The sequence below is a fragment of the Spermophilus citellus genome, assembly GCF_964194105.1.
Source record: "Spermophilus citellus genome assembly, chromosome: 5".
Classification (NCBI taxonomy): Eukaryota; Metazoa; Chordata; class Mammalia; order Rodentia; family Sciuridae; genus Spermophilus; species Spermophilus citellus.
In genome coordinates this window covers 129,947,102-129,973,026 of record NC_138186.1, presented here as the reverse complement: position 1 = coordinate 129,973,026, position 25,925 = coordinate 129,947,102, and the positions used below count along the sequence as shown (strand labels likewise).

At 36.2% G+C, this 25,925-nt stretch overlaps 1 protein-coding gene across 5 annotated transcripts in view; it reads right to left on the bottom strand.

Annotated features, from left to right (window-relative positions):
- Positions 1–11,428: 11,428 nt before the first annotated feature.
- Positions 11,429–25,925, bottom strand: part of PKIB (cAMP-dependent protein kinase inhibitor beta) — a 105,653-nt gene continuing 91,156 nt past the window's right edge. For all 5 annotated transcript variants that reach the window (XM_081296170.1, XM_081296168.1, XM_081296171.1 and 2 more), the window contains 2 exons: positions 20,334–20,510; positions 11,429–12,600 (listed from right to left, as the gene is read on the bottom strand). In XM_081296170.1, the coding sequence (XP_081152296.1) occupies positions 12,533–12,600; positions 20,334–20,502 (237 nt within the window). In that variant the 5' untranslated portion in view covers positions 20,503–20,510 and the 3' untranslated portion in view covers positions 11,429–12,532. The remainder of the gene's footprint in view (positions 12,601–20,333; positions 20,511–25,925) is intronic.

Genomic DNA, 25,925 nt, shown 5'->3' with positions numbered 1-25,925 from the left:
AGCTTATTTATTTATTTCTTTGTTTGTTTGTTTATTTATTTATTTATTTATTTATTTTGCCATACTGGGCATTGAAGAGGGCTTTGCACATGCTATACAAGTGCTTTACCACTGAACTCCATGCCCAGCTGACAAATCATATAATGTACTGAATTTGAGTTAAACTAATGAGCATTAGATATTTTATAAATATACAGTCAGGAATTTTGTGGTCATTACCCAAAAGTTTTTAAATCTTTAATGAATCTCCAGAAAACATAACTAAATAAATTTCTTAACTTTCACATACAGAATATCATGTTCATATTTTCAAAATTAGATGCATAATTTACAATAGGGGTAAATCATTCCCTTTACCAAATGTCAATTTTTGAATCATTTTGATTTTTATTTTTATATATTCATATACCTATGTGATAGACATTTATCTCATAGAATGAAATAGTGAGTCAAAACCATGCCTATATATGTATGTGTGTGTGTACTGTATATACATATGTGCATTCTTCTTACAGGATGAGATATTTAGTCAAAACAGCTTAAAAGTGTGTAACCTTTGATGAGGGAAAAATTTAGGAGCTTTTAATTCATTGTGGTTCCCAAACTCAAATTGCTAGATTCATACCTGTGTTTTTAAAAACAAAACCATGTTAAAATACTACTAAATATTTCATCAATACATTTATTCAATTGCCTATTAAAATAGCTGTGCTACTGCATAAGCGGTAATAATTTGTAACAATTTAACTAAATATTTGCTATTCACTATGTATTACAGTATTTCATTTAAATCTTCATTAATAACCCTGTGAAGTAGGAGCTATAGTCATTCAAAATCTACAGTGGGAGAATAAAGACTTGCCCAGGACCAGTAACCTGTAAGTGATTGAATGGCACTTCCAATTAGATTTGTATACCTCCAGAGCTCATGTACTTAGCTGCTGCACCATATTCATCTTAGCTAAGAGTCAGAAAACACACACAAACACACACACACACACACAGTTTGTGTTCCTTTCACATTTTTATTATTTTTCAAACATTTTTCTTCTTTATGAACTGTTTTCTAGTATTATCCTTTATTTTTCTTTTTATTTTATTTTATTTATTCTAATTTGCTATATATGACAGCAGAATGCAAGTCGATTTGTTCCTTATTTTTCAATTTGAATTCTAATGCTTTTTTAAAAAATTGCCGTCTTATATTGTCTATATAATTGTAAATATTGTCCCCATTTTTATATAAGGAATTCTTAAATACTGAAACCTATAAAGCAATGTCAGAATAAAATTGTGAAAGATCATCTGATTCATATAGCATATTAAGAGTGTCAAGGTTGGGCTGGGGATGTGGCTCAAGCAGTACCGTGCTCACCTGGCATGCGTGCGGCCCAGGTTCGATCCTCAGCAACACATACAAACAAAGATGTTATGTCCGCCGAAAACTAAAAGAATAAATATTTTTTAAAAAATTCTCTCTCTCTCTCTTAAAAAAAAAAAGAGTGTCAAGGTCACAGGCTCAGCTAATTTCTAATCTCTGAGCATGAATTGGAAGTCAGCAGGTAAGAAATATTAACATTGTAATGCCAAATTTTATTGGCACTTCCAAAATTATTTGCATTATTATAATCATTATTCTTGAATTACATTTTATTGCTCTTTTGTGAGATTAACTTAGAATTGAAATATGTGGCTGTTTCGCTCAGTATAATACCTAGAAAAAAATTTATATGTATATACATAAACTATGCTGAAATGATGTAAGATATGTAGAGATACGAACTTAGTGTTATTCCTAGAATCAGTAGGATATATAAATAGAACCAGAGTGAAAACTCACCATGATTTTCTTGGCTTTCTCTGTCCCTTTTCTATTTTGGAAATGATTTTTACCTTTATCCAGACAGATGGCTAAGGATTGAATAAATCATTTGCTTTGCTGCTTGCTCTGTCCTGAACTTCCATGACTTTGCTTCTTTTTTCTGATAGTTGAAACAAGATAATGTCAGTGTAAAGATGAGTGAATGTTTAACATGAATTCCAAGGAGGAAATTCCAAATGTTTGCTAAAAGCCAGAGATATTTTTGTTGTTGTTTTACATTATGCCTTTCCAATTTGTCCATAAGTATAAATATTTACAATATTAGGATTCTTTCTATCCCATCACAGAGGATATAACGTTTCCAGTTTCTCTTACAGAAAACCTCTTTGTGTTTAACACGAAGAAAAACAGACAGACTAACGGACGTATTATCCCAACCAACAGCAATCTTCTTACACTCTTAAGTCCTTTTTTGTTTTGTTTTGTTTTAGGAAAAGAGATGGTGTAAGTGATTCTGGAAAACAACCCCTGCTACCTGAGGTCCTTGTCCCCTTTCAGTCATTCCCCACCACACACATACACTCTAAAAATTCTGCCCAAGAAACACAAAGGGACCAAGTTTTAGAAATGAATTTATTCATAGAAACATTATATTCAAATTTTTTCTGCAAATAGAATAGTAGAAAAAAAAAGAAATTCAAATGGGAGCAGGAAGGCATTTTGGGATGCATTCCAGACTTCATAATTGTTCAATTAAAAAGAAAAGAGTAGTAATAGGATCCACAGGGCTGAACACTTGTGGCAAATGAAGGACTGCAGTGTAATGTGAAAATCGGGCACCACACAATGTGTCCTCAGGTGTACCAAGTTCTTTAACACGGAAAAATGATTTTCAACAGAATACCAGGCAAGCTATAATTCTTAAATCACATTGCCAAATGGACTTTGAGCCTGTTTTCCCACAATTTACAACTTGTCATTACATATACTAATCGCCACCTCAGACTGACTCGATTTTCAAAGTTTCACCCCATCTGTGTTCCTAGGCTTAAATCTTATGATTCCTCTCTTATTACACTCATAACTGCTGAAATTGACCACTTCTGCTGATGAAAGCATGATATAGAAAATATGGTGCTCATAACTACTGTGCCTAAAACTTGTTTGTTTTCTGGTTGATACTGGTAGAACCAAGAAACTAAATTCAGTGTGACCCTTAATAATTATTCAGCAGAGAAAGAACCATGCCTAGTTAAGTTTCCTAGGCAACCATTTGGGAAAAATTGTGCAGTTATATTTTATTTCCTCTCATTTTCTATTTTTCAAGTATTTACTAATTTTGCTCCTTAGTTTCCAATATCCATTCATATTCACATGTCTCTTTATATATTTTAGTATTTCTTCTCTTGCTTTTCTATTTTGTTCTTCTCTTCTTTTAATTATCTTTCTTTTCCTTAGGAAATAAATGAAAACAAACACTTGCCTTTAGAGTTGGCCTGTCAACTACCATCTGGTTACTGTTTTGCTCTTTTTTAAAAAATCCACAGAAGACCTTCCATGAATGGAGAAATTCCTCTCACTTCTGTTACCAGGGCATGGTTTTATCCCAGCATATTAAAATGCAGACATCTTTAGTAAGTTTAGATGGTTTGGAATCTAATTTCCTTGTACCTCCTTTCTCTGAAAGCTGAGGGAATTTGAAGTGGTATTTCTTAAACAATACCAAAAATAGAGAACAAGAAACTTTCATCTGGGGAGCAATTGCTTTTGTTAGCAGATTACTTCCTAGGGTGAGTGAGATATACTGAAAGCACATGAAGTCCTCTGGGAGGGGAATATGTGAATCTGAGCAAAGTCACTTGGATGAATCGATGGGTTTTGTTGTTTTGTTTTTTAATTTGAATCAAGTTTTCTTACAGCTTCCCATCTATTCTCTGATGTGGAACTCTCTTTCACAGAGGTGGCTGGTTTTTTTTAAATTGCCATCCATTTCACATTTTATTGACAAAGAATAAGGTAGAAATATTTTCACTTTCTGTTGCCTGCAGGATCAGGTCCAGATGCCTAAACCAGCCTTTCTTGCGTTTCTAGAATCTATCCTGAACCATATTCAAACCTTGATTTCCCTCTGCTTCTCTGCACTTCAATGAAATACCAGCCATCCTCTTCTCTCCAAATATACCTTGTACATTGCTACCTCATCTGAGCTTCTCCTCCTATCTGAAACTCTCCACTCCTTCCATCTCTTCACCCTAAAAACCTACGTTTATTCTTCCTCTATGACCACCCCCCAGATTACCACACCCAATAATGCCCCCACTTAGCATGTCTCATTGTCATCATGAGAACCTCACAGCATGTCCCATCTCATCTGTGGCTGGTCCTACACTCAAGGAAGTGACAAGGCTTTAGAAGAGCCTCCACCAAGGCAGCCATTAATGGCTTCCTTTCTTTTATCTTTGACCATTTGTTATATTTTAGACTGAGTCCTGTGGGAACTCAGTCTCAGGAAAGCTTCCAGGATTCCAGCAGGTGGAAGAAGATGCCGGGCACAGTTAGGATAGCAGATGTGCTTTATTCAGAGGTGGCAACAGCCTTATGCCTCCAGCTTCAGATTCAGCACCCAGCCAGTTCCATTTTTCCCGCTAGGCTCTTTGTTTGCCAACCAAAGAAGGCACACTACCAACAGGTTACATAATAGGGCACATACTCACAAGTTCATGTGTGTGATCTCATATACACACTGAATCAGAGTGTTTCTGGCCTTGACTAACCATAACATAGGCAGGTCCCAACCCTGGATGCACAATAAAAATGTGTGCATTTTAACATAGTCCACTGGAAATCTCTGCAAAGGAATCTAACTATAGCCATTTGGGGCTTGTCCCAACAGACACAAATTTGAAGACCAGAAGATTTGAAGGATGGTAACTCCAGAGCAATCTCCGATTAGGAACTAAATGGGGTGAGAAAGAGTATTTCTAAGACTAAAATTATTAAAGGAGGAAAATGTCTATGCTCTCTGTCCACTGAAATGGGCAGATTTGTTACCAAGCAAAACATAGTATAAAATGCATGGAAGGTAAAGATAGAAGGAAGATCAGTGGAGTAGAATATTAAGCAGGGACAGAAATGGGAAAGGGGAGGAAAAGCAGAATGAGTTTTTCAAAATTACACCATGTGCATGTGTAAATATACTAGTGAATTCCATCTTTATGTGTATCCATAAAACACCACTTAAAAACATATGAATGAGTGGAAGATAAGGCCAGTAGAATAGAAGAAGGGGAATGGGGATGGAGTAGCAAAGGGAAAGGGAAGGGAACTGGGGACTGAAATGTAGTAAATTAAATTCCATGCATGTATAATTATGTCAAACTGAACACAATTATTATGTACAGCTATAATGCACAAATAAAAGAAAAAATGCATGTAAGATAGGTAAGTCTAACATGTGTCAGTGTGTAATTGTTTCCCTATCTTGGAGAAACAATGAAGAGAGAGAATGGGGACCGTTTCAGAAAGGCACTCAATAGACACATATTGAGTTAAACTGAGGAAGTTAAAATGTCATATAGAACCACTTGCAGTAGGGATTCTGATAATATCTTCAGTGAATGCTGAGAAATATCACTCATTTGCAGAGTGTACAATTGGGGAGCCTGCACACAACTTGCCCTTTCTCCTCTCAGCTAGAAAACTGAAATAAGTACTACAGAAAAAATATATATATAATTTTTTTTGCAAGTTAAGAGTACATATGCCATTTTTGCTAATAATCAGTTTTATTCCTTCAAATTTTTAAAATGACCCCACAAATCAGAGTCTGAACTTGGATTTGGAAGATTTTTTCAGTAACTTCAATCCACATATAAAGAAACTAAAGCTCTGAGAAAGAAAACACTGTATTAAAAAAGAACCTGTGAATGGAAAAAGAACTGTTCTTCTTGAATTTTCTTTTACACATGGTGACAGAACAACCAGCCATTGGGCCTTATTTTCTGCTACAGGCAAAGTGACTGGTAAGGTATCTTCCTCAGTCTGTGCCCTGTGGTGAAGCAACCTCTACCTCACTGTCTCTTGGTGAATCACCTAAATTTTCATTGCTATGGGAAGCAGATGTTCTCACTAGAAGAGTAAGATTGTTCTTTTGTTAATCACCATCTAGTAGGAACAACACCTGAGAAGGAGACTCAAGGCCATCTTGGTTATATGACTGCACAGGAAAACTGATAGAGGGAAGGATATCCAAGGAGAGCAGGCTGGTTTCTGGACACAAGTAAGCATCTGTGAAGCTGCCCCCAGAATGTTTTAAAGGAGCACTTTTCTCAAAGTGCAGCCCTCAGGGCAGAGAGAGTCAAGTGTGTATTGTTTTCTGTATACATTTAGTATTATATTTTTTGGAAATCCTACCTATAATAGTCACCAAAACCAAGCTCATTGCCATGCTTAGAGCAACAACCCCTTAAAAGACAGCCAGTGCAATTCAGGGATGCCTGGAGAGGGAGGCATCAATAGATGTAAGAGAAACCCAAGGAAACCCAAGGTGGGGGAAAACAGAGCTGAAGTCTGCACCTGCTCAGTAGCCTTCACGGGGACTTCAATAGGAAGCAGCTTGCTCTTTAATTAAGCACACTCTCGGCTCCTTAACTTTTTAACTGACCCATGCTAGTTTCCTTGACTCTAAAATAGAGACAATAATAATATCCACATCATGAGATTGTTGTGAGAATTAAGAGTCAACATAGGTAAAATTCTCAGAATAGTTTCTAGCAGCGAAACCACTATGGCATATAGTGACCACTTTTGCTGTCATTTGAGGGGATGATGGAGCTTATTGACTGAAAGCACAGATTTTGAAGCTATCCTGGCTCACTTTGAAACTTGACTTTGCCTTTTACTAGAATAAACTTGGGCAAATACTTCTCTGGGTGTGTTTTTTAATGTATGAGGCTATTGTGAGAATTAAATAGATTAAGTAAATAAAAAACACTGGGAACAGTTTTTTAATGTATATTAAATGCAAGCTGTTATTATCTGTCCCTTCCCTCACTGTCATATGTGGCCTGTCACCAAGCAAGGATCTTCTTGTCCATGGAAAAGACTCCAGAGATACCAGAAGCTGTGCCCAGAGCCTCCTACCAGCAGCAGTTCCTTGCCAAAACTACTTGGCAGCGACCCCTTGTGCATCAGCTTTCCCACACAATATACAGTGAGATTTGTGGGAAAAAAATGTTCCCAATTTCCCTTCCTGACCTTGGAAGACCGGGAATAATCACTTAATTGACCTCCATTCTGTTTTTATGTGACCCATCCTTCTCCAAAGCAGAAGGGGAAACTGTAATGTAATAGAAGATCTTCTAAATTAAGTCAAGAATAAAGCCACGCATTCACATACCATTTACTTTGGTTTAAGCTCTCAGGGACTTTTCAAAGCTTAAAAGTCATGAATGAAAGTAACACTTTTAACTTGAAAGACATCAAAGGCCTTTTTTGAATTGTTAAGATTTTAGAGAATTCCTAATTATTTGTAATTTGGCTTTAATGAATAAAACATTTGTACATAGCTATCTATTATTATTATTATTATTATTATTATTATTATTATTATTGGATCCAGTTGGCTCTGTTATACAGAAAAAGAAACACTCTGTTAAATAGAAGAAAAAGTCGTAGCTCTTATAGTCTGAATAAGGGTATTACAACACCATCTTTTGGTACCTAAGAATATAGGGTATACAAAACCAAAACAAACAAAAAACACTAGCCAGGGATTAGAACACTTTCTATTTTAATTTCATTTCTAAACTGTCTCTCAGAAAGATGTGTTTGAAAATACTGCAGTTTGGGGGTTATTGTTTTGTTTTTGCAATAATCTTGACCAACTCCTGTAGCAGAGTTAGTAAAACACACAAGCTGGAAACCTCAGGCAAACTTGACTTAAATTGGACTTTTGTGGGTAAGAGATGTGGTGAGGGCACCCCCTAGTGTCAGCTCAGGAATTCTCACACATTAGTGGTGAAGACTCACCAAGAGCAAAATAATTTACCCAAAGGTACATAGTCAATTTAGGTCAAATTTAAGTCAAAATCCTAGAACCAAATATACATATATCGACCAATAGTTCAATGCTTTTTCTTCTATTCTTCTCTGCAATATAAGGACATCAAATAAAGGAAAGATTTAAAAATCAAATTCCTTCCACTATTGGAAATCCAATTTTGGAATTTAGGTGAAATTTTATTATAAAGCAGGATTATTTGAATGCCTAATATGTCTAAAGCACTGTGAGCAGTTTCACAGAGTTGCAAAATTTAGTTCCCTAGACTTTCAAGTGCAGAAAGACTTTTGTTTCTTAATGTCTTGCTTCTGGAAGAATGTCTTACTGAGGCCACAGTATTCTACCCCACCCCCACCCCCTGGTCTCAGATGGCACTTCAGAGGCTTCTCCTCCCCCTCAATATTGAAAAATAGTACTTCTCCCTAAAGTACACCAACAGAGTCAATGAGATTATCTTAGTTGCCTATGAGGTCCCGCTTTTAAAATACTCGGAGTTAGTTCATAAGGATACTTTTGTGGTTCCCTCTGCTGTAATTTGGATCTTGAATGTCCTCCAAAGGTCAACTACTGGGAGGAGATGGAACCATTAGCAGGTGGGGCCCAGTAGAGGGAAGCTAGGTCATTGGGGTCATGCCCTTTAACGAGGTAGTTGAACTCCAGCCCCTTCCTCTTTTTGCTTCCCAGCTGTCATGAGGGTCACTCTCCCATGTGCTCCACCATGATGTACTGTCAATTCACAGGCCCAGAGCAACAGGGCTAAGTGCCCATGGACTGAAATCTCTGAAAGTGTGAGCCCAAATAAACTTTTCCTCATTTCAAGTTTATTTTCTCAAGTATTTTGTCTCAGTAATGGAAAGCTGATGAACACAAATGTCTCAAAATGTCACTGTGCTCTTTTCATGGTCCTGGGCAGCTCCAGACCACAGGTGGAAGGAATCAAGTTTGAATTTGAGTATGGTACTTATCTTTATTTCCATCCAGACTTTTTTCCCTTACCTCTTCCAGGGGCTGCCTCACTTCAAAAAAAAGAGCCATGGCCTTCTCACAAACTTTCTATTCCTTCAGGACCCTAAAGGTTAATGGCAAATTAAATGATATGGTCTTTGCTGTCTAAATCCTACTCTGGAATATATGAAAAAGTTGAAGAAAAAATAAACCTGAATAAAATCACTTGTGCTAAGATATGAGTGCTTCTTGACAGCTAATGTCTTATACTTCCCAAATACAGCTTTGCAATTTTCCTAGAAACTCTAACTGGAATTCCAACAAATTTAATAAAACTAAACTGAGTGAATTGGTGTTGACAGAGACTACCAGTTAGTACAATAGAAGCAATGCACATCTTGGCTCTCAGCGCCCTGTCCTTGGTCACCTTTGCTATTTTTCCTCTGTGAGTTCTCAAGGGCACCCCCAGAATCCATTTTTTATATCAATAAAATGAAAAACATGAATGACTATTCTTTATTATTATTTTTATGAAACTTCAAAGGGATCTACTTGGCACTTGGTAATCAGTAATCACTCAAGGTTGGCTATAATAATTATTCCTGTTGATGGGTGCTTAATAAGAAAGCCATCTGAGGATTTTTTACAGCTAATAGCAATTCCTGTTTCAACCTTTGTTTGGGCCAATATTTCTGTCTTCTAACTGCAGATTTTTGATGTTCCAAGAGTTGTCATTAATAACTCAAAATATATATAGAGAGAATTCACTGATAACCAGCCCTACTTTTAGCCAAGGGCATGCTACTAATAGAAAGGAGAGTAAAGGAAGAGGAGAAAAATCTGTTTGGGCAACAATGTGGTGAGCAATCAATAGATCTAAGTTAATCTTCTTAAAGTATCTATAACCCTATGTTTTTTGGCAAATAATAATAGTTTTTGCTTTGTGTCAGGCATTAGCTTTTCAATTTGCCAGTATTCACTCATTTAATCCTTGTAATAATTCACTAGTTTTCACATTGAAGAAATAGAAGTACAGAGTAAAATAACTCAAAACAGAGCAAATGGCAAAGCTAATACTTTCAAGTTGCCAGGTTCCATAGACAGGACAATAGATTAGAAACTCTAGAAGCATCTTTCTCTTACTCTGTTTTCTATCTTTATCTCTTTTTACACTATCTGTCCAAGAGGTTCAAACGACTTGAACTAGCAAAAGGAAAGTGAATACATTATCTCCATTTGCAAGTTAGACACCTACCTCTATAGCCATTCACATTTAAGAGGGTTCAAACCTTTCCTGCCCAGAGTACAAAAACATCTCAGGTTTCACAACACAAAATGGGTTTCTAGCATGTTCTTCTTTTTATTTCCTTGAACAGAGTTTTCAGATAGTCTCTTTTTATAGCTTTATTGTTCCTTTTTAGCCTTGTTATCTAACAGTATTAAGACTTTCTACCTATTAGGTAAAGTGGGTGCCTTGTACAAAGACAATGGCAAAAATGGGCACAGAGTCATTCTTTAATAAGCACCAAGGAGGTAGCTTTGTTGAAAGTAACTACTTGCTACAGCAAAGTACCCTAGTTTCTCCACAAATGGCTTGAATTTTTTAAATAATAAAACTATTGAGAAGTGAACCCAGTTTTAGTTTAAAATACTACTGGCATATTATTCTGCTTAGTCTGGGCTCCTAAGGGTGGGGGTGGAATTCTTCTGTTGGCAAATATTCTGTCAATATCTCATACCTTGGAGATATGCATATACATATATATGTATATGCATATGATGGTGGTATAGCCAGTGTTTACTAAATAATTGTTTTACCAGTCATTATTCAATTGTTTTGCCATTTCATTTACTGCTTTCACCCACCACATAAAGTAGGCACTAATTTTAATACCATTCCAGAGATACAACTGAGACTTAGAAAAATGGTGTAAAATGCCCAAGATCACACAGCTAATGTTTAGCAGAGCTAGAATTCAAACCCAGGTGATCAGATTCCAAAATCTTCAGGTTTAACTCTACTCTAGAGTTTCTGAACCTCAGCACTATTAACACCCTGGTAATTTTATGCTGTGGGACTGTCCTATAGGGCTACTGTATGCTTTGCTGCTTGGCAGCACACCTGGCCTTTGCCCACTAGGTGCCAGTAGCTCCCTCTCTCCCAGGCCTGCCAAGTCTCTAGACATTGCCAAATGTCCTAGAGCGGACATACTGCTCCCTACCCACGTTGAAAGCCACCCTTCTTTTCTCATCTTTTTTCATACTGTAACTCAATCTCATGTCATCAACCTTCAGAAAAACAATTTTAAGGCTATAATACATTTTAATGAATATTAAATTAGCACTGCACCTAAAATATTATTTTTTAAAAATTTATATTGGAGAACTTAAAACAATCAAAATTATTTGAAATACAACCCTATGAAAATATGACACTTAAGGGTAGGATTTGTCAATAAAATAATAAGCAGGAGGTGATTTATTCTGTAAAGACTATTAACTTCATCCTTCAGAATGCATCACCATATCCCATGTGGCATACTTCAGAACATAAAATGAAGGAGACTTATATTGGCAACAAAGTTCTTTAGTGAAAGAGTTTATTTTCTTAACATATACAGATTAAGTCCACAAATTATAATTGCATGCATTGTATCTGAAAATGAAAATAAATTAATTTAAATCAACATTTTTAAAAACCAGAAGTTTATTATTTTCATAAAATACTTAATAAATCAAAACTTACTAATGCTTTGGTTTGTTTTTGATCCTTTTAAAATATGTGCTTAAATACATGTTAAAAGCATGTGTTTTGCTATCTCCACTTAGATTATAGATCAAATACTTAAGTGTTTACTGTTTTGCTAAGCTACTTTAGGAAAGATATCAAAAGTAAGATCTGCATTCCTGAGGAAATTTAGACATAATACATACACAAAAGCCCAAAGAATAATAAAAGACATTGTAAAGAGACTAGTAAAGGATTTAATATAATTCACATTAAAATAAAATATACACACATGTACATGTATCATAGTTAAAGAAGAGAAAGTCATTTAATAGGCATATTCCATATAAACAATTTGTCACAAATGTTACATTCTAAGGATTCACATGAAAAATCACAGTGTGCACAGAATAGAAGCAAAATATCAGACAAAAACATCCTAGAAATGCTTATGTTGTTAAACTTTTACAATATTTTCAAAAATTTTTTAAGGTGGGGAAAAATCTGGTACAATTTTGATTAAAAATAAACATACTCCATCTATGTGATTTTTTTACTATTATTCCTTCTTATCCCCAAAATATAATTTCCTACAAAGTCTACAAAGTTTTAAAATAATAGTGTTTGGTTTGTACTTGTCAATAAACCTCTTCTCTATCCCCATAAAAATGGAATTTAACATATATCTGGCTAAATAAATCTATGAGAGGACAGTGAATTTTGTTGGGTTTACAGACAATGATATGTATTTAAGTGCTCATACTTTCTTAACTTTCCCCTTGGGTGCAATTTGTAAGTAACCTACCATTTAATAACCTACATTGGACATCATGGTTGCAATCCAGATGAATAGCGCCACAACAAAATTATCTAATGACACATGTCACCACAGTTACCACCAGATCAAACATCTCAGGAAAACATAGTCACTAAGTCTTTCAAAGTGCATAAACTCAGCATTCTTAGTTATCAGCCTTCATTTTTCTTCATTTGGGGGATTTTCCAATTGGTCTTTGGTTGTTTCTTCATCTTTCTTTTTTTCATCTGGATAAAAAAAGATAAATTTATATTTATATATATGTAATATGATGTATAATATAAAAGGTAATATATATATATATATATATATATATATATATATATATATATATATAAAATAAAAGAGTTGTTTTTTCCTTTACCTACCCTGATCATTTAATACTTGACGAGCACATATTTTGTCTTCAATCCAGACATGAAACTATATGAAGGAGCAGGTTTGAGGATCTACTTTCTCCTAATCAATTTTCTCTTCTAGTCTATAGTTGTTAAGTGTCAGAAAGTCAGAAAGTCTCTTAAGGTGTGATTACAATCTCTATTTACAAATAGTAAACTGAAGCACAAACAGGTTAAATGACTGCCCAAAGTCATAGAGTAAGTGACAGAGTGACAGCTTGGACCCAAGCCAAATGGCTCCATGAGCCACACCTTAACCACCTCCCTGTGCTACATTTTGTTTTCTCTAGATTCTTCATACCTTTTACTCCCTTTGCATTTAGATGACTCCTCTTTCTTTCTTTCTTTCTTTCTTTCTTTCTTTCTTTCTTTCTTTCTTTCTTTCTTTCTTTCTTTCTCTTTCTCTCTCCCTCTCTTTTTTTTCTTTCTCTCTCTCTTTCCTTCCTTCCTTTCTTCTTTGATACTCAGGGACACTTGACCACTGAGCCATACCCTCAGCCCTATTTTGTATTTTATTTAGAGACAGGGTCTTACTACAGCTTGCTGCTGCTAAGGCTGGCCTTGAACTCATGATCCTCCTGCCTTAGCCTCCCCAGCTACTGGGATTACAGGCATGTACCATTGAAACTGACCTAGATGATTCGACTTTCTACTTCACAGGAAAAATTAAACCAAAGTCATCAGATAGGAGCTCTATTGCCATTAAATCTCTAAAACCCTCTGTAATCTGGGCTTACTCGTCATGTTCTTCCTCCTATTACAGGGAAAGTACTTCTAAGCACTGGTTTTGTATTTTACCAGCACCCCGTGAAAAGTGAAAATGCAGCAAACTTGTTCATAAATTCTGAAAGCTTTCAATGGCAAGAGTAGTGCAGGTCTCTCAGGAGCCCAGTGCCCTGTGTAACTGCCCTGTTGCACACCTTTGGAGCTGGCCCTGCTCCTGCTCCTCCTACCTAGGCCTAATAACTTCATGATCCCAAACCCTTTTGCCTCATCCAGAAGTGGACTAGTGATCATCCTCTGCTTCCACCCTTTCAACCCTGCACCACTACATGTCATCTGTCTTTCCCCTTCTCTGGCTCCTTCATTTCTTCAAATCACTGCCATCGCAAACTAACAAAGACGCCTTTTCAATTTCAATTATTGCACATACCATATTCCCTGCCATCCTTCAAAATGTACACTCTTTTGTTCTTCCATTTAAAAATAATACTAAATCTTTATTAGTCCCTGCAAATTGCTCCTGCCAATCGGTGGCATCTTTGAAGATAAAGTTGATGGACTCTATTCAGAACTTCAACTTGTATGCATCAAATATTTATTAAGCACATACTGTATGTGAAGCATAAATTCTGCTCTCAGGGAACTTCTGGTGAATGATATGGACAATAAGCAAAATCAGTAAAATGTATATTATGTGAGAAATGAAATGGCAGTAAGGATATTGAAGCAAAGGTAGGAAATAGGAGTTTTCAAGAAATGTTGGAGCTGGAGGTTGCAGTTTTACATAGGATTAGCTGGGAATGCTTCTCTGGGAAGGGAGATTTGAGTAGAATTGAGAAGTTATGATAGCAGGAAGAAGAACATTTCAAGCAAAGACAATAGTGATGTCCAAGGCAGCAATGTGTAGAAAGCAACTGCCTAGTGGGACATTGTAAAGAATAAAAATCAGAAGATGGAATCCAAGAGGTAGCAGGAAGCTATATGTTATAGGCAGCTTTATGGACCAATTTCAATAGTATTTTCTGAAGGATGAAATATAAAATGTGAGAGTAAGAGTGGAGAGAAGGATGATTCCAGTATTTTTTATTTTATCAACTGGAATTATAAAATTACCACTCACTGAGAAGCGGAAGATGGAGGAAAATAGCTTTTAGGAAGAATATCTGGAGTTTGCTCTTATACCCATTAAGTTTGAGTCTCTATTAGATATGTAAGCACTGATGACAACTAGACAGATATATGAGACTATGAAGTTGAAGGGATCTCCAGGCTAGAGGCACAAATCTGAATTATTGGAAAGATGACCATTATTCCCAAGAAACTGGATAGTACAAGTGTTAGAGAACTGATAGAGAAGATGTCCAAAGACTGAGTTCTGGTACCCTCCAACCCATTAAGAGACAGAGGTGATGAGAAAGTAGAAGCCAAGGAGAGGCAGCCAGTGAGGCGGAGAGAAAACCAGGAGGGCAAAGTGTTCTGAAAGCTAAGGGAAGAAAAATGGTTCAGGGAAGAAGCAATAGTCATGATATGCCTGCTAAAAGATATGCAGGATGCAAAGGAAGAGTGGACCACTGATTTTAGCAGAGACAATGTCGTTTATGAGCTTGAAATAGCAGTTGGGTGGTGTGATTGTATTAGGCTTAGAGAAAGAATGGGGCAAAGAACATGGGGGGGGCACAAAAGCAGACAGTCTTTCAAAGAATTTTGTTATAAACAAAACCAGAAATGGAATAATAGTTGCAAGAAGAATCAGGATCAAGAGAGAGTCCGAGTCTTAGCTGTCACACTCACTTGCCTTCTGAATAAAATGGCTGGTGCTTAATAAGTGTTCATTGAAAGAACTCCCTCAGGAAAACAGACTTGACAGGAAATTGTACTCTAGACCCATATGAAATATAAATTGTCAGATTATTCCTAGAATGATTTAAGCGACATTTGCTATCACTGGTTCTGAGCAAACTACTTAGAAAGCATTATGACTTTCTAAGAAGAAATGTCAGTTCTGTTAATATTCTTGTTCCAGAGAATACTGACTATTCTCTAAGTCAAATAAGTAAATTATATTCTTGTTCATAAAGAATATTATTTTTATCTAATTTGAGTGATAGTGATATGAAGGCCCCTGAAGAAGTTCTGCTTCTGTGAAATGAACTAGAAACTCATGATACTGGTTAGATGCGGACTAGCAGGATATCATCTGTTGACAATCTAGTATCTTGTTCAGGTTGTCAGCTAAAAATACGAAACATGGTTCCAAATGCCTTCTTTACCAGTCTCACTTTTTGCATTGAATTATGAAAGCACATGCTTAGAAGTATATTCAAAGATGATTGGAGATAAAACAAAATGCCAAACTACTCAAAGAGGCTATAATTGTTCTTAACTGTGTATTTGATGTTAATGAAAGAAAAAGAGTAGTCAAACAAAACAGTTGTTTTGCATATAATATTATGCACTTCCAAGGATAGTTACTGTTATTGTTCTGTAATCATGAAATGCTTTTAACATATTTCTTTAACATAATTTCTCTAAGTCTTAAACATCAAACTCTCCATTTAAACTTGTTCCACTCATTTCAAATGTGAATAAACTTATTGAACACTTGTTTCTCATTCTCATGCTCCTAATGAATAATAACTTTGGGAAAAGTAAGAAAATCTTGCCTCCTAAATTATCTGGGTTGATTCTATTCTCCAGAAGCCTAGCTTTGAAAACAAACAAAAAATGTTATATTTATGTAAGTGGTAACCTGTATAATTTTATATAAAAATTATTTGCTGAATCCAATGATGTATCTTTTAGGTACTTGAACTATTTACTGAGTTATGCTTTTAATAAAATAGGTTAAGATAAATCAGAATTATCCACTTTTTTCTATTTTTATCCCTGTTTTTTACTCTTCTTTGTGTCAATTGATTTTACCACCCCTTGTTAGATCATGACCTGTAGTGCAATGCTTTCAGAGTACCTCACAGAACAATAATTCTGTAAGATGCTTCTTCAAAGATGGTCAAGGAAATGAGGCAAAGAGGCTGCTTGTCCCATCCTTACAGTGCATGTTAGGCACTGTAAGGCACAAGTGCATGTTAAAATCTCTGCAATGAAAACTCATAAAAATCCTTGTTTTTATTTATTCTGAGAAGGGTAAAACACCAATCATGGCTAAGCCAGCAATTCCAAATTTATTTTACCACAGTATACTTTTTGTATGTGATGTATTAACATCCAAGAGAATTTCCATGAGAAAAGTTGATACAATAGGAAAGGCGATGGCCTTAGAAACAGAGATTCTACCATCACCTAATTGTGAGTTTGGGCAAGCCACTGAACCTGCATGAAGGGTTAATCAATAGAGAAATGGATATATAAAATGTGGTGTATATACACAATGGAGTGCTACTCAGTCACAAAGAAGAATGAAATCATATCATTTGCTAGTAAATGGATGCAAATGGAAAACAAGCATCATGCTGAGTAAAATAAGACAGACTCAGGAAATCCAGGGTTGAGTGTTTTCTCTCATCTCTAGAAGCTATAGAGAAAAACAGAATTTAAAAAGGGGCAGGGAAGATCTCATAAAAACACAAGGGAGGCCAGTAGAGTTGAGGTAGCAATCAAGGTGAGGGGAGGAAGAGAGGAAAATGGAAAGAACAGGGATAAAATTAACCAAATTGTGCTATATGCATGTATGAATATATCACAATGAACTACACTTTTATGTGTAATTGCAATTCACCAGTTATATATATAATATATATATGTAATATATTATATATGTTAATATATAATATAATATATATTATATGTGTAATATATTATATATATGGATATATGGGAAGAAGAATATAGAAAGGGGAACAGGAGGAAGGGGATGGAGGAGAGAAGGCAAAGGAAATTACTGGGGAATTAATTGGAGCAAATATGAATATGTATAATTATAATGCACCAATAAAAGCATAAAGGGTGGACTTTCTAAGTTCCTTTCTCCTTTTTACATTATTTTCCCATATGTATTGAAAGGTAATGTACTCCCATGAAAGATAATCTACTCCTTTGGGTAATTTCATTTGCACACTCTCCTCTATTGTATAAAATATATTTTGACAATTACATGGTCAAGTACTCAAAATATACATATCTGAAATGGTTTTCTCTGGCCTTCATATCCAATTGCTTACTTAATATGGCCATTTAGACTTGTCATAGGCATCTATACCACATCCAATTCATTAGCAAGTCTGCCTATAAAACCTATTCCTAACCCACCCACCTCTCTCCATCGTTACTATTTTGAGCCATCATCTCTAATTGGACTATGCAACAATCTCTCCTTGAGTAAAGATTAGCAAAAATGCTTTCTCCTACTCTAAGGACAAACTTGACTGGGGATTAATTTTCTAGCTCTGTTACCCAGGAAACCATACTAAGGTATAATGTCAGCCTGGTTCTAAACTTATGATAAATATGACTCAAATGGTAAAATACATCTATATTAAGAAAATCTAGATATGAACTATAGGTGCCTTGTAGGAAACCATAGCACTGGGCTTCCCTGTGGACAGTGACTCTCATAAATGAGCATGTCTTTAGCTGGGAAGTAGAGAGCAGTGTCCAAGGACTTGTTAGAGTATTAGCTCACGGGAGACTCAGCTTCTAGCCCATTGCTCCTATTGACCTTGTCTCTTTGCAGCTGAGTTTTCACTTCATGAGGAGGAGACACGAGAGACAATTCCCAGGTCTGCCATATGAATTCCTATAAGGGCTTCCAAATTAGAAGATTACATGATACTTCCCTGCTTGCCTGCTGAAGCTTCTTTACTGGGACACCTCTGAGTAGAATGGTACTAATGTGTTCTTGCAAGTCTAAATGTTTAATTTGGCCTGAAAAGATTTCCTAATGAGGATTGCTTCACTGATCCCACTATTTAAATTATTGCTTCCCTACAATCCATTTTCCACATAACAGAGTAAATATTTTAAAACACCAAATGAGATTTCACTCCCCCATTTGAAATCCTCCCACTCAAAAATGAAAGTTTATTTCTTTACCCAAATTTCTAAAATCCCACAAGATCTACCACTGGCTCATCTCTCCAAAGTCATCTTGTAGAACCTTCCCCATCATGTGCTTCCCTCAAGCCATGGTTGATCAGTCCTTATTTCTTGACAACATTCATTTGGTTCCACCCTATGAGCATTTTACCAGCTGCTCCTTCTGCAGTTTACCTCTTACCTCCTGTCTTCTGGTAGCAGGATTATTCAGTTATTCAAAATATAGAGTTGTTCTTCAGACTTCAGAGAGGGTTTCCCTAATTTCTCCTAAAACAGTCACCCAATAACTGTACCACACCACTAATTTAGTTCTTTGACTCTTAATTTATATATTTCTTTATACATAATCTAAGTCTCCTGTTGCAATATAAGATGTAGGACAGCAGGAGTTTATGACTGCCTTACTCACTTGTATACCTCCAGCTCTTAGAGTGTCTAGCATGTAGTAAGTACTAAGATGAATGATGGATCAAATAAATAGTAAGAGTGGAGGTAAGAAAAGGCATTTTGAGACTTTCTAGTTTTCTGGGATGCCACCCTCTGTCACTTCGTCCTGATTTGTTATAAGGCATCATTGTCCTCCTGTGAGGTTTACCAAGTTGTAAGAGGTAGATTACTATAGATAATGAGGAACCCAGGGCCTCATGCATGCCAAGCAAGTGCTCTAGCATTAAGCTTCATCCCCAGTTCTAATCTTTATCCACACATTTAAGTGAAGGGCTTCTTCTAATACTTTTATTGAAAATACATGTTATAGTTTAGCTATTAGGTGTCCCCCAAAAGCTCATGTGTGAGACAATACAAGAAGGTTTAGAGGTGAAATGATTGGGTTTAGAGGTGAAATGATTGGGTTCTGAGAGCCTTAACTCCATCAGTCAGTTAATTCCCTGGCAGGGATTAACTGAGTGGTAACTATGGGCAGGTAAGGGTATGAATGGAGGAGATGTGTGGATGGAGTTGTATTGGGGTTTATACTTTGTCCATGAAGGGGGGTGTGCTCTCACTTTCTCCTTCCTGGTGTCATGTCCCCAGCTGCTTTCCTTCCCCCTACACTCTTCTGCATGATGTTCTGCCTCATCTCAAGCCCCCTTTCTATGGACTAAGACCTCTGAAACTGTGAGCCCCTAAACAAACTTTTCTTCCTTAAAACTGCTTTTGTCGGGACTTTTGGTCATAGCAATAAAAAAGCTGACTAAAACAATATACTTATTTTTATTTTCAAAAGCCTAAACTCAGGAAGCAATAGGAACTGTATGCAAATAATAAAGAGAAAGATCCAAGATTTTCCATCTTTGCTTTGACAGCTCACTGTTTTCTTAACTTGTTCTACTAGTTGAAAAATGATTCACTTTAAAAAATTTCATCTGGAATTGATAATAAACTTCTTCAGTAGAAGGAGTGGAAGGACTGTAGAATATTACAATGAAGCAGAAGCTTCCAGAATTATTGGCTAAGGAATGGGAGAAAGAAAATTATTTCATTTCTGAGTGCTTCTCAATCAATTTTGTATGTTCCTTAAAGGGAGGATCATTTTTGTTCAACTCTATTTCTATTAGATCTGTGTATGATCACATACATTCAATAAAGAAATAGAATATTATTTTCCCATATATACTATTAAATGAAAAGATGAAATTTTTGTCTTCTTTCAGAAAGCCAGAAAAATCTACTTAGCTTTAAACAAGACCTGAGAGGTTTTAGAAAACAAAAACAAACAAACAAAAAACAAAACAACAACAACAAAAAGCCAGGAGTACTGCTGATTTTGCAAGGATTAAGAGCACTACCTTCTTTCATGGAGAGGGCCTCCAGTTTGAGGGGCAAATCAGAGGTTCCGCCAGTGGCAGCTGAACTCTGGATGTCTGGTAAGGCATTGCGGCGGCCTGTCCTTGCTGAAGATGCAAAATTGGTGACCACAGACTCCACATCAGTCATTTTTGATGAATCTGTCCTCATAGCAACATCTACAAATAGAATAAACACAAGAAGAAGAAGATGAGCCTGTTCAGAGAGCAATGTTCACCACAGTGGTCCAAAGGCATGGCTAGATCAAAAACACAATGAGCTAGCAGATCTAAGCACCACTTACACCCTTCAGCTAGTCTACCACTTTGGTCCTTGAGCTTCCATTTGCTGAACAGAGCAGGAAGTCCTCTGCAGGAGCCAGATTACTATAAATAACTCCTGAGCTGAATGAGCCACTTGGAACATTAGGGTGCAGTAGGCCCTGCCTTTTGTTCTGCTTTTCTATGGATGGATCAGCCAAACCAGGTCTTGGAAGGAAATGAAACTGATTTGTTTGGCTGCTCTCAGAGAGACTCTGCCTGCCAGTATTTGCTTGTGGTGCTTGTTTAGGCTGAAACCAAATCACTATAATTGTGGGAATAAACAAAACAGGCTCTTTTCTTACTCTTTGAAAATCAGAAATTCTACTTTCTCTCAAAAGGCTCTTTCCCACAGAGAGCTGTGTACTTCCATCTGTTCTGGCCTTGAAGCCAGTTTTCAATAGACTCATGTTTATGTTAGGGAGAGTTAGGACCTCTTTTACTCTGTCTTGCCCTCAAGTGGACATGGTAATTGCTAGTACTTTTCTCAGCATCCATTATTTTCCTGGGAATTGTCCCCAAGAAAGAATTCTCAAGAGATCAACATGAATACAAGGAGGGAGGGAGGTGTCATGGCACATTCAAAACTGATCCTCTTTCACATGTTTTTCCTCAAAAAAAGTTTTCCTAAAAAGTTAACTTGGAATAGTATTTCAAAAGCAAAAGCATTTTTTAAGAAATTATCATATGTCATATTTTTAGCCAGGCACTGAGAGCACAGAGGTATGATATACTATCTATCTCTAGGTTCATTTGCACTCTTAAAGGGGAGAAAGAAGGCATGTGTGGGAGGAAAGGTTACATCTGTTCACAAAATGGCCTAAGGATCAAGAAAGGATGGAGTTCAGCATTTGTGGAACTTAGGAACATGTGATTCCTAGCCTACACAAAGGAAACCAATCTTTTCACAGTAGTTGGAAGGGAGTCCTTTCCAAATAGCTACCTTCAGAAAATGCTAGAAACAAAGTGATGTAGTCATAAAACATGATGCATTTGATCCAAAGCACCTAAAAAAAAAATGTATACTGAGCTTAGCATGGTCCTCAAGAAGCCAGGAGTATCCTGAAAATGACCAAGAAAAGAGGCAGTCCATTACTACTTTAGATGTTGTCTTCTTTTTCCAAGGATCATTCAGACACAATCTCAGAATCCATTAGATTTTGAATTGTTTGATACTTGCCAACTGTCTGGCATGAACAAATAGATTGGAGTAATGTAAAGAGCACTGGGCTGTTAGTCAAAAAGAATTCACTCCATTATACACTTGTAAGGTAACAGTGGTCAGGCCATTTAATTTATACAAGTCACACTTTTTTTCCTTATATATTAGGCATAACAATTGACCTTTATGGCTCATAGGATTCTGCTAAAAAACAAATGAGATAAGATAATAGAAACTCTTTGTAACTATAAAAATGTTTAACATGTTCGATTTTTGACATGATTATTTACATCTTACTACATTCTTTTTATTCTGTAACCCTTCTTTTTTTGGGGGTACCAAGGATTGAACTCAGGGGAACCACTTGACCACCAAGTCACATCTCCAGCCTTGTTTTGTATTTTATTTAGAGACAGGGTCTCACTGATTTGCTTAGCATCTCAATTTTGCTGAGGCGGGCTTTGAACTCACAATTATCCTGCGTGAGCCTCCTGAGCTTCTAGGATTACAGGTGTACTGTGCAATCCTTTTATGGATGCTATTTAATCTTAACAATAAGAATCTTCCTACTAGAGACCTTGAGTTATTTTAAGAGGGAAACCAGCATTTTTTCAATACTGCATGAACACTTATATTATCTATTATCTGACTTAAACCTCCCAATAATTCTATGAAGTATAAAATATGGCCCTCACTTTGTAGCTGTAAAAACTAGGGCTCAGAGAGGTTAAATAGTTCACTTAAAGTTGCATAGCTGCTTATCTGGCATTAATGGCTACAAATCCAGTTTCAATTCACTCTGAAAGAAAAGTAACATGGATTATCAAGAAATGATCTTCCAAATCCCTGTGATACATGCAACTAGTCATATGTACAGCTCCTTTAGTATTGTGCTTTTCATTGACTTTTATAGGAAAAAGTTTGTGTGTGTGTGTGTGTGTGTGTGTGTGTGTGTGTGTGTGTGTTTAATTACAGGGGGTATGGAAAGAAAGAGAGATAAGTTTCTAAATTACTACCATTTCACATGTTCTTCTCTATCTTATTAACTTGTGAGCCCCTGTAGCCATGATACTTGATTTTTAATTAAGATTTCTTCTCTATGGCTCCCGACAAGTGACCGACAGTGGTTTGGAAGCAGACTCCATATTTAGGCCTCCACTCTGTCCTCAGTTAACACCACATGGTACATTATAGCCTTGAGCAAGTGTTTATATATGTGAAGCATCTCCTTGTGTAACTCCAAACAAGTTAACCATGATAAGCTTGGAAGAGCAGTGTGATAACTCAAGTCCAAAATCTTAAAACTGAAGACAGCAATGTAACAGTGGTCCACTTTATGCTTTGAATATAACCGTTGCTGCTCTGCCACTGCAATTTATTTTTACCCTTCTTCTTCATCCTAGGCAGAGTTATCTGTCCCTGAGTACACACCCACCATAGTAATCTGAAGTAATCCAGACTTTGGGGATGGCACCAGAAGATCTCAGAATTGACTATCTCCCAAATGAGCAAGTGAATTACAACTCCAACAGAGAACACGTGAACTGTTGCCTTTGAGTCACCTCTTTAAAAGCCCCCTGTTCCTGCTGATGGACACAATCACAACCTCTGGGACTGAAGTCCCCTATGTTTCTCCTTTGCTAGCCAAGCAATAAACCTTCTTTTTACTTTTTTCTCAAAACTGTGTTTTTGGTATTCGATTGGTACCAGGGACAAGGATAGAGCTTTACCAGTAGCAACAGATATAAAAAAATTAAGATGCACTATTTTAAATATTTAAATGCTCTATATATGAAATTAAAAAGTCAATTCCTTGAGCAAGATGCAAGTTAAAGGAATATAATCTTATGTTGAAAAGAGCTTCTAATTCTCTTTGTGTTTTGTATATTGGATATACAAATTTCAATTTGTATAGTGTAATTCTTAACTGGGATATTTAAATTTCTTGATAAGGAGGTTTATTAAAGCATTGAAAATAATGTGAAAGTTCAATAGGAAAAGAATGTGAATGAACTACATATACTGTGCTATAGAATTTTATACAGCCAAGTTAAAAAAAAATGTGTTAGATCTACCTATGGAGTTGTGTCCATGACACACTGTGAAATAAAACAAATTTATAAAGAAATGTTTACAGTGCAAGGAAAAAATGAGAAAAGAAATTAATGTAATGTGATCTCAATTTTGTTTAAAGAATAAAAGTCCTATTTGTGAATGATAAATAAAACAAGGAGAATATGAATAAATTTCTTGTGCCTTTTATGCATTTTGACTTATAATCATGAACACATCTTTTGTAATATAAAAATATTTAAGATATTCACTGGTAAAATTGTGAGTAAACAGAAAATCTAGTATAGTAAGGCTCTAACAAAATATTTTGACAGTTTAAGCCAACAACAGCACTTCTATAGGTGAAAGTCTCTCCCTCCTTTCAATAGCCATCTTACTTGTGTGCTGATATTTTCCTATACAAAACTGGTTGTGAATGCTTTCAGTTTTATAAATGTGATGCAAATATAGAGACGATTTTTTTTCTTCAAATGTTTTGTGACATTTGAAACCTATAATCCATAGAAATACAAGGGAACACTATTAAGAAAATTGAAGAGAGAATAATTTCCAGGCTCTTTTAATTTTCTGGGCTGAAAAAGGTAATCATGTGTATGCTTGCTAATGAAGGCAGCTGACTCACTAGCAACACTTCCTCTTTCCTTTCACAAGATTAACAGAGGAATCTGGATGAATTCTGTTTTGTCAAGGGTGGCTGCTCATGGGAGCTGGAACAATTGGAAACTTGGGGATTTCACAGAAGTCCTGTCATTCCCACAGCAAGGTAATGTAATCTACATGCCTAGGACACACTCCATCTGCATTAAAAACACAGGTTTCAGGATGCCTTAACAAAAGACCATTACATAGCCATTACTATGCATATGCCAACCTCTTTGCAGTCCCTGAAACATGTTAAACGCAGCACCGGCACAGGTGAAGAGGACAAGAATGTTCAAGCTCAACAAAGTACTGGAGATACACATATCCATGTAGGCAGATATGGATAAGGATATCAGATCACTAGTCAGCTCCCAGTGGGCTCAAAAAAAGAGTATATCAGTATGTTGCAAGCATAACTATAACAAATGGAAGTTTTTGCAGTCTCCCAATTGAGGCAACCCATTTCCATAGCTCATATACATGCTTTCCTCTAATGTCCTTACTTGAAGCCAAGACTGCAAAGAGGCAAGCCTGCAAGGACATGACTACCTTCATTTCTCATCTCCCACAGTGAAATCACTAACTGTAGTAAGACATCAAATAAACTTCTTACCTACTAAATTTGTTCTCTAGCAGGCTATTTTTAAAAAGAAAAAAAATTGGAATAACAAAAAGAAAAAAGAAGAAGAAACATGTATTTGTGGAAAGTCAGTGCTTTTCTTGGTCAAAGACAGAGAAAGATAGGCAGACAATGGTCTCAGATGATAACTAGAGGACTGATGGTATAGCTTAGTGGTAAAACCCAGGCTTAGCATGTGCAAGGCTCTGCGTTCAATCAATTCAATCCACAGCATCAAAAAAGGGAGGGAGGGAGAGAGAGAGAGAGAGAAAGAAAGGAGGGAGGGAGGGAGGGAATGAAGAAGAGAGAAGGAGGGAAGGAGAGAAGAAAATCAGATGCCTATCTGTAGCTCTTCAGCTCTTAATATCTTAACACCTTATGCTGGATGTGTTCTCTGCCTAAGGATCATAATTTTGTATGATTTTGTGTTTCAGAATGTCTACAACTCTTCTAAACACAGTGAAAGGACTAGAACAGTTGCATCTTTATGTGTCAACATAATCAGATGTATTTATCCATCTAGTTAACCTTGATGGAAATCCTAATAAATATTAAGTGCAGAGTCCTATGCTTGGCCCACAAATTACAAAGAAGGACCCACCATCCAGTAAGATGAAATTTAATCTGTTCTTTCCAGTTACTTTTCTTGACTTGCAATTCCAATTCCCAGTCTTTAGAAATAAGTAAAATGTCCACTACTAAAATGTGAATCTTTAACATATATCCAATTCAACTAAATAGCAGGACCATTTTAGGCTAAACAGAGATCATAATAAAT